At 43.9% G+C, this 12,670-nt stretch overlaps 1 protein-coding gene across 3 annotated transcripts in view; it reads right to left on the bottom strand.

Annotated features, from left to right (window-relative positions):
* TFAP2B (transcription factor AP-2 beta) overlaps positions 1–6,762 on the bottom strand; it is a 33,235-nt gene extending 26,473 nt beyond the window's left edge. The window contains exons 1-4 of one of the 3 annotated variants that reach the window (XM_072331786.1): positions 6,691–6,762; positions 5,701–5,906; positions 2,041–2,067; positions 210–668 (exon numbers count right to left, since the gene is read on the bottom strand). In XM_072331786.1, the coding sequence (XP_072187887.1) occupies positions 210–668; positions 2,041–2,067; positions 5,701–5,781 (567 nt within the window). In that variant the 5' untranslated portion in view covers positions 5,782–5,906; positions 6,691–6,762. Of the gene's footprint in view, positions 1–209; positions 669–825; positions 1,049–2,040; positions 2,068–5,700; positions 5,907–6,690 lie in introns of those variants that run through there. The other 2 variants (XM_072331785.1, XM_072331784.1) reach the window with 2 other exon arrangements.
* Between the last annotated feature and the right edge of the window lie 5,908 nt (positions 6,763–12,670).

Raw genomic sequence — 12,670 nt, 5'->3', positions numbered from 1 at the left:
GCGGAGCCCGTGCGTGACAGCGAGGAAATAAATTCGCCCCAAACATAAAGAGTTCTAAAGAAAAGGAAGGGGAAAAAAAATTGGGGAGGGAAAGGGCAATATCATCATCATCTCATTGCGACAAAAAGCGTTTAACCTACATCAAAACCACTGTAAACACTTCTCAACTGAAAGGCATTGCCCATGGAAAAAGAAGCATGGTGCCTTACCTGGACCTCCTCCATCCCCGGGTGCCCGATGCCGTGAAGGGAAAGGCTGTCCCCCATGCCGGAGTCAAGGCCATGGTGAGCTGAATGCAGCAGGACATCTGGCCGCCGTACCGAGTGGTAGTCCCGCCTGGGGTCCAGTCCCGAGAGCTGGGGCAGGGCGGCCCGAGGCTGTGGCAGCAGTGACCCGGTGTCTGATCCCACCTCTTGCCTCTGCCTCTGTCCCCAGGGGTGCTGCTGGGGTTGATGCAAGGGGTTTAGGGAGTAGGGGTCATTGACATGGGAGTAAGGGTCCTGGCTTTGGTGGTAAGGAAGAGGCTGGTAGGGGGGTGGGAAATAAGGCGGCTGGAAATCCGAGGACGGGGTGTGAGAGAGCGGAGGAGCGCTGGAGTAGGGTCCCTGGGAGACGGATCCCAGCTGGGACAGCCTGGAACTGTGGCTGGGCACTCCATCATGCCGGTCCTACAGGCGGGATGAAAGAAAGACGACAACAACAACAACAACAACAAAAAGAGGAGCTTTTTCTTTTTTCTTTTTCTTTTTTTTACCCCTTTTCCCCCTTTTTTTCATTATATATATATATGTATAAAGAACGCAAACCCAGCAATTAATCACCAACCCAGAAATAAAACAAAATAAGGGAAAAGTAAAACCATGGTGAACCAATGGTAGTTGGTGTCCCTCCTCCCCAGTTGCAAGCCGTGTCCCAGAGCTTCGTACCCAAACCTATGCCCAGGAATAATTCGGGAAGGGAGAAGAGGGGGAAGGGAGAGACGCTTCGTGTCATAATTAAACATGTAGGACTGATGCTCCGTACACGATATGTGACTCCGCTCTACTAACACGGTTCTCCCTCCACCGGTCCCCAAAATAAAACTAAAAGTTGTAAAAATATAAGAGAGAACCCTCAAAGCCATCCCTCCTCACCACCCACCCCTCGTCCTGCCCGAAGTTTCCCAGCGTCTCTTTATTCCCTCCGTTGAAGCCCTGCAACTCAACATCAACGACCCATCTTCACGTGGGAAAAAAAAAAAGACCCGAAGGGGAAAGTTTGCACTTCTCGGAAGAGTCCGAGGTAAGGAGTTGTCCGAGAAAACACTTGGGAAATAATAATAATAATAATAATAATAATAATAATAATAATAATAATAATAATATCACAGGGACCCTTTGTATAAAAGAGTCTAATAGTAATAATAATAATAATCAGAATAAAAACGAAACATCAGTACTGAACAAATCCAACCGCTATGATTTCTAACAGGAACTCCCAGTGTCTTTTTGTCTCTTTTTCCAATATTATATTCCGGAGAAAGGGGTGGGAGGGGATGGGGGAGGGGATGGGGGTAATTGTAATGTAAAGTCTTTTGGGGTGTGGGGGGGTTGGGGGAGAGAAGCATGTGGAGGCTTCAGAGGAAAGGTGGGAGAGGACTTTTGTCCCACTCCAGTCGCTCGGAAGCTGCGGGGTGAAAATACAGAAGAAAAAGAGATATTCCACCAAGTGCAGCTCGTACCCCCACAAGCAATGGCACATAGGGTTTAAAAAGAAGAAGAAGAAGGGGGGGGGGGGGGGGGGGGGGGGGGGGGAAATAAAGTTTTTTTCCCTGCTCTCCCACCCCCCCCCCCCTTCTTTCCTCCCCCCCAAATCTCAAATGGAGAACACACAATGCAAAAAGGGAGAAGCAGCTGCAAAGCCTCCTCCAATTATTGTGCTAAATTACCAAGCCAAAGGCGTTTAAAAGAGAGAGAGAGGGAGAGAGAGAGAGAGAGAGAGAGACAACAGATCGAGAGAGAGAGAACATGCAATTCTAGTACAACATGGATCCAAACTCACCATGGCGGAATAGGTGTGGACTAACATCTGGAAATAAAAAAAGTCTTGTAATAGCTAAAAATCAAAGACTGTGGCGATAATATTTGGAAGGAAAAAAAAAATAATATATATATATATATAGATATATATCAAGGAGATCTGCAAAGGGCCGTGTTGGATACAGGAGAACAGCTTGAGGTATTTCGGAGACTATCCATCAAAAAAGGAAAAAAAAAAAAAAAAAAAAGAGAAAAAAAAAAAAAAAAAAAAAAGAACCAATGCCCCCAAAACCGAGCCTGGAAACCTCTATCTACATATATATGATTCACCCCTCCCTCTCTGTTGGTTTTTTTTTTCTGTATTTTTTTTTTTTCTGGTATTTTTTTCTTTTTTTTTTCTTTTTTTTTTTTTTTTCTTTTTTTTTCTTTTTTTTTTTCCTTTTTCCCCTTTGAGCTCCCAAACGCAATCCTCTTCAACCCAAGGCTGGGCTCAGACTGCTCCTCTACCCCTTCCTTCCCTTTCCTTCCCTACGCCGCCTCATAATAATTGATATTCATGACTATTAATATTACACGACTACTTTAAAGGGAGAATGCAGGACCAAATGGAGCGTGAAGCTGGCAGCCAGCTCGAGAGCTCCCCTACTATTGTAAATGACGTTCATTCAGTGGAGAATTACTCGATGTAATCAGACGAGGGGGCTGGCAGGGGCAGAGTTTGGGGAGAGGGAGAGGGGGGAAAAAGTTTAGCAGGGAAGAGGCAGAACTTCAATTAACTCGAGCGGGGGGAAGACGTGGAAAGCAGACACTGAGCAGGGAAGGGAGATGAAGCAGTGCTGGAGGCGAAGAAGAAGAAAAAAACGTATTTCTTTTTTCTTTTCTTTTTTTTTTTCTTCCCCCCCCCCCCCCCCCCCCTCCTCCCCCCTTTTTACGTTTAATTATACATTCCCAATACGGTGAATTGATTGCCTTTGGTGCTTTTGTTCCTGTAGATTTATATATATTTTTTAACAAATAACGAGGAAAAACAGAGGCTTTCCTAATCCTTTCACTTCTTTTTTCTCTCTCTCTCTCTCTTTCTCAAAAAGAAGAAGAAATGCGCACTGACTCCAGTCCGTATTTACAGCGGAGACTGAGCCCTTCTGGTGCGCGTTACCGACCCGCGTTCATTCAGAGCAACCCAATAAACGTTGCAACGGGGTGAAGTTGGGTTCTCTTCTATTCCGAATCCTCCTCCAGCCCGATACGCAGAAAGAACCCAACCCGCCGTATAGATATGCACATATCTATCCCGATTTTCACCCGAATGTAAAATGTAATGCAGTGATTTTTTTTTAAAGGATAGTAGATTTCTAGTTTCGAGGCAAAGCCGGGGGCGATGTAAAACCTTTTTGATGCTGCAGAAACTCGTTCAACTGGACTGTCTGCCATTTCTGTTAAAGTTCAACTTACGTTCCTTCCTAAATAGACTCACACTTCCCAGAGCAGCCCCCCCAGCCCCCATTACAAGCACACACACACTTTTGTTTTAAGAACAGATTCCATTTAAGCGCCTGAGACGCCCCTACCATCGTGTTCTTAATTAGAAATCGGAAAGAAAAAGGAGGGGAAACACTTTTTCTTTCTTTCTTTCTTTCTTTCTTTCTTTCTTTCTTTCTTTCTTTCTTTCTTTCTTTCTTTCTTTCTTTCTTTCTTTCTTTCTTTCTTTCTTTCCTTTCTTTCTTTCTTTCTTTCTTTCTTTCTTTCTTTCTTTCTTTCTTTCTTTCTTTCTTTCTTTCTTTCTTTCTTTCTCTCTTTCTTTCACTCTTTCTTTCTTCTTTCTCTTTCTTCTTCTTTCTTTCTTTCTTTCTTTCACTCTTTCTTTCTCTCTCTCTCTCTCTCTCTTTTTTTTTTTTTTTTTCTTTCTTTTTTTTTTTTTTTCCTTTTAATAATCCTTCCTTCTCTTTCAAACCGACCCAAAGAAATATCATTTTGAAGGATGCCCTGTACGGAATGACCCGAAGCGCACCCTCGGGTTAGGATTACTCTATCCCATCCCACCGCTCCCACGGCCGCGGAGGGACGCACGAAGCTTCCAGCTCTCCTTCCAAAAACCAGAGTGGAAGGGAAAGCCTCGACATTCCCCCACCTCGCAGGACGGGAAGGGAGACGTTTTGTCACCCTCTGCTGCGGCACAGACAATGGCCGGGATGTGCTAGGAACAGGGAAGGCTCGAAGGGGCTGGGGGCGGCCGTGGGACCCCGCACACCCACCGGGCTGCGCTGCTGGTTGATAACGAGCCTGAATGCAGTTTGGAGAGCAGGAGATATTGCGGCTCTTTCCCGTCCTTACTCCGGCTGCGAAAAGTCGGATCAATGCCCTCCTTCTGCTTCTCTCTCTCTCTCTCTCTTATTTATTGTTTCCTCATTTCTATTTAACACTGAACGCTTTCCCGATGGAAGTCCGGAGCGGTGCGGGACCGCTTTGGGGCCGCAGCGGCAGGCTGCAGCGGTGCGGCCCCGACGGCGCTTCCCCGGGGCGGACGGCATCGCCCAGAGCCCTTTCAACACCCCCACCCCAACAGCCGTGCGAATCCCTCCCCGCTCCTATAAACACCACCGCCACCAAATCCAAATTAAAAACAAAACCGAACAAACAAACAAACAAACAAACAAAAAATCATTGACGAAGCGGCAAAACTTTCCCTCCATCTGATTATTATTATCATTATTATTATTATTTGTTCCCATTTCGGAGCCGATCCAGCGCGCTGCTTTACTTACAAGGAACGCATTCGGGGAGCCGTGCTGGGAAAGATCCGGATAAAATTAAGAACCGTTTGGCTCTGCTGTGATTGCCTCACCCCCCCACACACACCCAACACACACACCGTCCCCTCCCGCCTCTCTCTGCTTTTGAACCTCAAAAATCCCGAGGAGGTCTCTAAAATAAAGCCCAGAACTTTCCGTGCCCGCTTTGGATGGATCGGTTCGGCTGTGTGCACGCACGGACGTGCGAGAATGTGTGTGCCTCGTCATTAGTGAGGGTGGATGCGGACGCGCACATCTTATCTACGGTGTATGCGTGTAAAAAGAGTCGTAAAAAAGCCATCCGGTCGTGAAAACGAGAAAAAGACAATATATATATATATCCAAATTCAGGTTGAGCTTAGATTGGAATCGGAAATTAAGAAACTAGGACAAAAAGAAAAGAAAGAAATAAAGAAATGCATCCCGTCCCCGAATAGCAGATCGCGTTTCTCTTCTAATTTCATCTTTTCCCCCTCTTTCTCGACATTTGCCCGTATTTAATCGAATTACATTTAATTCGGGCTCTTAAACAATCCGACTCTTGCCTTTAAGTTGCCTCATTCCAACCCTCAGATCGTTTCTTTGATGTTTTAAATCGCATCAAACAGCTTTTCCACAAAAGAAAAGGCAAAAAAAAAAAAAGAAAAAAAAAAGGCAAAAAAAAAAAAAAAGTTTAGGACTTGGCATCCCGGCTACAAATTTGCCAATAAATAAGCATTTAAGCGTTTACTCTGTTTCCCGTCTCTATTTGTGTGTGCGGGTGTCTGCGTCTCTATATCTGCATGTAAGCAGATGTAGAGCTATATATGTATTATATAGTATGGCTCTATGCAGCTAGATGTATATTTAAATATACATATACTCTCTTACTCATATGCATATTATATACTCACCTCATAGATATCTTCGTACTTGACATTTTCAACCAGTTTCCAGAGCATGATGGCAGGCTGTTCTCTAGGAGGTGAGTGCATTCATGTGAAGAGCAGATGTCTGGATTCTCAGTACTTCTCTGTCTGTAATGATCCATCTATAATTGGAAATGGGGGACAGACACCAAATCCGACGTTCCTCTTCCATCGCAACTTATATCTGTTGTCTGAAACAATAGGCTGCAGAAGTAAACCTCAATCGGATAGTAAAAACATTATCTGTTACATAGTTACATATATCTACAGACATATATGTGACTATATATCTGCATATACACATATATAGACTTCTGGGCAGGCAGATAAAGACATATATGCAGTTTCACACACATATACAGGCACACGTACACACTTTTATCACCAAACATATAACTTTTCCCATGTGCAGACATAAGAAGTGACCCATTTATATATGTAAATTATATATATTCTCGCTTATGTATGGATTTACATAGGCACATGTATACTACACGTTACATATGCATATATGCATACAAACCTGATCCATTTGTAGGGGACTATATGTAAAAGCATACGTATGTATTTCTCTATACATCTACCCTTGTATAGATGAACATACAGTGATCAAAGATGCATATTATATAGTGCATTTACCCTCTATTTTTATAGAGGGCAGGATGGATAGATAGATAACACACAGATAGATAGGTAGGTAGGTAGGTAGGTAGATAGATAGATAGATAGATAGATAGATAGATAGATAGATAGATAGATAGATGGATAGATAGATGGATACAGAGATAGATAAACTGATAGATGGATGGATAGATAGATATACAAACAGGCAGACACACAGAATGGAGAAATTAATGAACATTTTTTCAACCCTATTTAAACTAAAATAAAGGATAGGTTGTCTCTGCACCAGGCGGTTCATCATTTGCAGTGAGATATTACTCTTTCCCCCGCATGCAATATGCTTTTATTTACATGTTTAGAAATTATCCTCTCCTGTGCAGTAAAGCACCAAAACAGCATCTCCCCAGCACATCCAAGCCAAACTAAGAGGAACACATTTAGATCAATGGTTTTCCTTTGAAAGCTTTATACTTCAGACTCGGGCTGTCTATTTCAGAACTTGGAAACACTTTCTCTGCGAAAAATGGAGAAGAAAGTGTTTCGTAAGCCTTCCTCTGCAAGCATTTCAATAGCGATTAACTACTTTAAGCAGAACGGTTAAAGCAGAGTTGGGTCTGTGCGGTTCCAGGGCAGCTCTCGGTTTGGAAGGGGAGAGGAGGAGTTGGACCATTTGTAACCTTTATTTCTTCCTTTTTTTTTTTTTTTTTTCCCCAGGCAAACCTTCTCTCGCATTGTCCTTTTAAAACACGTCGTACCGCATAGAGGCGACTTATTCAGCAGGCGAGCAGAGCCCATCTCTGCCTCCGAAAGGGAACAATTGGGCTTTACGGTGGGCTGATGCATCAGGAGGGGAGGGGGAGAGGGGTGAATTAGCGTAAGAGACACACGCAAAGACAGAGAGAAAGGTGTTTCTAAATTCTAGGTCCTGATTCCTACCAATCTTCCTTTATTCTGCACGGGATCCTATGGGGGTAATGCAGTGTCCTTTGTACTTTCAGAGGTCCTACAGGTAAAGAACGCTTTTATAGATGGGCAATCTCGAAAACGAGGAGAACTTCATCAGGAGACACTTGTGGTGCCGTTTGGTCGGCTGGTGGGAAGTGTGGGGTTGTCTCTTTGTGTTCCCTTTGGCCTCAAATCCAGGCAGGATGGATACATTCACCCTTCTTTCCCCCAACCTCTGAAGCCTTCCTCACTGTTCCTAAGCACATCTTCCACGAACTCAACCTGCAAAAGGCAGGAGACAAACAACAGCCAGATATTGCAGCAGGAGCTGGGCAGAGCTCTTGCTGGAAGTTATTAAAACAGATGCGAGTAGGTTTTCTTTCTTATATTCACGCCCCCCCCCCCCCCCCCCCCCCCCCCCCCACCTCCTCCCATCCCCTCCACTTGCTCCCCCAGCACAGCTATTGCACAGAGGAGGAAAAAAGAGCACATCCCTTAGTGGGCTGGACAGAGCAGTGCAGCCGAAGCAATAGAGCTAAAAAATGCTGGGAAGGAGAAGAGAGCTACGATGTGCAGAGATCCCCACACAGCCACCCCACAGCGTTCTCCTTGTGCCTACAGATCCAAATGGCCCTCTTAGAAAAATACCAGGCTCATAAAGGGACAGTGTGCCATCACTTCTGTTAAAGTCTTTGAGTCATGTCCTGCAAGGCTGGCACAGGGCAGAGAGAATGTGCTGCGTGACAGCGAATGCTTCACCATTTCGTGGCACCCTGAATAAAATATGCTCTCTGTGCTGGGGGAGGGGAGAGGAGGGGTGAAAGAAAAGAAGCTCAAAGGGATAAGACAGCCTCTGCTTCTCTGCTAACAGAATTGTGTAGACTTGAAATCCTTATTTCCGTGTCCCACAGTCATCACATTCACTTGCAGTTGCAATAAGTGGCATACGTGCATCCGGTGTTCATTAAGAACAATTCGAAGACATGAGGGTTCTACACAGTTCTGAGGCTTGTTTTGCAGCCTTTTCTATTTCTTTTCGGTGCTTCTATTCGAGCAGTTTCAGTTAGGAAGAGTTGCTCCCTAAATGTGCAACAAGCTCTGCTTTGGAAATAAGAGCCAGGCCTTCCAAAGTGACCACTGCAAGCTATTCAAGAAAAGGGGGAGGGAGGGGAGAACAGAAGCAAGGAGGAAAAGAGGAAAAGAGGCATTTCTCGGTAAATTTTGGGAAGCAATGTAAGGAGTGACAGCCTTCACTACTCCAGCGCTGAGCGCGGAGCTTCAATCGATAAGGTGAATCTTCGACTCATCTAGATCTATATTTCACGCGATTCTGTCCCTCTTTCTGCCATCCCTGCGAACAAAAGGCCGCCTTTACGCTGAGCCCCCCGTACGCAGCCCTGGAGCCCTCCCCGCCCCGGCTGCGGGCAGCGCGCATTGAGCCGCGTTGCGCGGAGCTGCGGCGCCCTCTGATGGGCGCTCCGGGCCCGGGGCTGAGACTTTCAAAAGGCCGAATCCTTTTCTCGTCTTGGAACGGCGATGTTAGCAGTGAGAAAAAACAAACAACAAACAAACAACACAAAACAAACAGTACCTTTTAATTCCGTAAGTTATCCATATTTCATTGCGTATTTCATTCCAGTACTTCAAAGGGAGGATATAAACAGGAGGGGAACTGACTTTTCACAGGGTCTGATAGCGATAGGACAAGGGGGAATAGCTTTAAACAAAAAGAGGAGAGATTTAGGATAGATTTGAAGAGGAAATTCTTTACTCAGCGGGTGATGAGGTGCTGGCACTGCTGCCCAGAGCTGTGAGTTCCCCATCCCTGAAGGTGCCTGAGGCCATGGATGGGCTCTGGGCAGCCTGAGCTGCAGGGGAGCACCCAGCCCATAGCAGGGGTTGGGGCTGGACAGGCTTTAAGGTCCCCCCCGACCCAAACCATTCTATGATTCTGTGATTTTATTATATGATTATTCCAGGACTTTTTCTTATAAACTCGACCCACTTTTCCTCACTTCACAGCTTTCAGTCATATTCAGCCTTCTAGATCCAACGTGTGCCTTTATAACACAGTATATGCTCCTTTTATACGCAACCCCGAAAATCCTCGTTATCGGTGGTTACAAATAAATCAATTTATCTCAGCGCCCTCTGCTGCTCGCTGCGGGCTCTCCAGTAAAAGGAGCGCCTGTCATTTCTAACTTAAACTTCAGTCCTTTCAGTCACGTTTTGTACACGTTTCTCGACTCTGAATTTTCTGTGTGTCCCCATATGTATTTCAGAATTTGGTATTTTTCATTAAACGATCACTTTGGAATCTTATTTTGGAAGCGAAAAAGATAAATGACAACAAATATCCCAACATGTCTCTTAATACTCAGTGCCTGCTCATTTCACGTGTGCACTTTAACCCTTTTCTTTGTGAATAATAGTAAGACTCGTCTCTTAAATTAAGCCCAGCTTCCCATTATTTTTGCTGATGAATCAGTTTTCCCCATGGTGTTTTCAGACATAATGAGGACTTTCCTCCATTCCTTCTGGCTTTCTAAAACCACAGTGCTCAGTTGTCTTGAAGACATATCTCAGCTCCTCTTTCTTCTGCCTGTTCTCTGGCACAGTGAGAGAAGCACACTGGAAAGATGCAGCCACGAGTGCTGGGTGCACTTGGACAGATCCCAGCAATTTGCTGTGTTTAATATCCCTGTGGGCGAGATGTTGGGCTTTTTCCCATCAGTACTGAGCTCCCTGAGATCCCTTTGCTACAAACTGTTTCCGTACCCAAGATTAGGAGGAAGATGTCATCATGAGGCACTAGGATGTGCCTTCTTGGGGCTGACAGCTCCTCATACCACTGCTTGCAACCAGGTTGGACAGGGAAGAGATTGTAATACATCTGGGGATGTAGTCAGTGTACAGGACATTTCTGCTGCCTTTGCTTTGGGATTTCCCCTCTGCCTTTTTTTTCTCTGGGTATGGGATGAGGATGAGTTGCAAGGGATGAAGGATAGCAAAAAGCATAACAACCTAATGACAATCCCAATCCACACCACAGATGGACACTGCGGATGTTCTCAGTTTTTCCAGCTGAGAGGGATAACTGTGTGCTCTGGGTCACTCTCTAATCATGATTAAAGACAGTGTAGATGTTACTTGTCTATCCGTGGTGCTCACTTGGCTTCCAGTAGTTCTGATGTAGCTCTTTATAAGCAGGAAATGAGTTATACAGAATAAATGTCTCATTCCACAGTGGTTCTCAGAGATTTCCTAGTGTCTGAATCCAAATTTCTGTTTTTCCATGCCAACCCATTCCTTTCTCCTCCTCATGACCGAGCTTCAAGCACCTACATAGCTCTAATGCATAGTTTTCTTACGCAGAGCATTTTGTGATACCATGGAGCAAGATGCTGCCTAAGTTCTGGTGGTTATTTCCACCTGCTCCAGAGGGGATTATTTTGCCTATGCTAGAAAATAATTTCTTAGAGTTGATCTAATTTAAACAATGGGAGATGTGAGATGGGAGATGAGAGATGAAGACTTGGTTCCTCCCTTATTCACCTTTGAGCCAAACCTAGTTCTGCTAAACCAAGTCTTGCACAGTGTTTTGACTATTTGGAAGAATGAGCACTTCCAAGTGATACTTCTATTACTAGAATAAGAAAAATAATGATACACAAATTTATCTGCCCTACTTATGCATTAATGCTTTATTCCTCTCTACTAATTGCATTTCTGTGGGTACATGGTGTTATCAAGGATCTAGACCATAGGACAATGTGAGGGGATGTCTCAACAAATCCCTAGATGAAACCTTGGTGCTTCCTCTTGTGAAGCGTTCTAAGTGAAGCAAACTCTTCCAAGCAGTAATGGCAGAGATCTCCCAGATAAAGAATTTAGAGGGTTTCAGACTTTCCCCCACAGGTCATGTTCTCTTCACCTTTATAGTGATCTGATGCAGGCCCTTAACTCAAAAAAAAGGATAACAAACTTTGAATAAGTACTTGGCTTACTAAGACAGAGAGCGCAAAGGCTTGATCATCTCTATTGTCCTTTCCTACATTCTTGGACTGCTTCACCTCACTGACTTGTGTATTTGAAAGTCTCAGAACTTCCTTTGAATTTGTATCTTGACTGCTATATTTAGGGATTGCCATGACTGAAAGGAAAAGTAGGAGTTAGATGGTGCAGTGTTAAACTGAAGACTTTATGCACAGTGTACCGTATCAGTGAATGATTTATTCTTTGCAACACAAGAGTCTGGGGAGTCCCAGGAACTGTTGTTTCAGCTGCAGGGTCATCCTTCCTCTGTACTTCCACTTCTTGAATGGGACTTAATCCTTTATAAACCCACTTCCTCTTAGAAGCCAAACAAAATGAAAAGTTGCCAAACTTGTTTCCTTAAAAAAATTAAACTATATAAACATGCCTTTCAGTTTCTTCAGATTTGGATATTTAAATTTAGAATTCATCTGAATACACCACACAGTTTTTGTTCTTTATTGTTCCTATTATGAAACAATAAAATGCTACACTTAAGTCAAGGACAAGCATGCAGCAGTCATTGAAGGGAGGTCTCAGTATTACCAAATGTTTAATATGACAGAAAGTCAGAAGATTCCACTTGTATTTGTTTAATTTAATTCAACTATGTTTATGTGGTTACAGTTTGCATGTGATTCAGTCAAAAAACAAGGTTTAAGCTATATTTATACTAAGAAATACACCCACCACATTTCAGGACATGTAATGTTGAGTAAATTATCTATGATCAAAATATAGTATACAAATTTCCTGTCAGGAGAGAAATGATCAGTTTTAAGGAAAGAGAATAAAAAATTAAGATCTGGCCTATTATCTGAATTTTGTTCGGTACTTTGTTTTTGTACTTCTTTTTTTTCTCCCTTCATAGTCTAAACTTGCTTTCTGGAAGTAGGCACTAAGACAGTATGACCACAGGCTGTGCTTCAGGGAGTTAAAAATTTTCTGGGTACATGAAAGGAGACATAGCAAAGCCAGGAAATTCTATCTTTAGGGGAAACATATTTCAGGCTCCCAAAATTGCTTATAATATATTGAGTAGAATATTTCCTCAGATATTTTGTTCCTGTATTCCCTTCCCTTCCCTTCCCTTCCCTTCCCTTCCCTTCCCTTCCCTTCCCTTCCCTTCCCTTCCCTTCCCTTCCCTTCCCTTCCCTTCCCTTCCCTTCCCTTCCCTTCCCTTCCCTTCCCTTCCCTTCCCTTCCCTTCCCTTCCCTTCCCTTCCCTTCCCTTCCCTTCCCTTCCCTTCCTTTCTCTTTTTTTTATTCATGGCACAAAATTCAGACGTAGTCTTAAAAATTTAGGCACAAACTTGTTGTCTGAATGAAGTTAACTGCTTCCTCATTACTTT

This window comes from Excalfactoria chinensis, chromosome 3, assembly GCF_039878825.1.
Source record: "Excalfactoria chinensis isolate bCotChi1 chromosome 3, bCotChi1.hap2, whole genome shotgun sequence".
Lineage (NCBI taxonomy): Eukaryota > Metazoa > Chordata > Aves > Galliformes > Phasianidae > Excalfactoria > Excalfactoria chinensis.
Note: the sequence above shows the minus strand (reverse complement) of the source record. Positions and strands in the feature narration are given on the sequence as shown.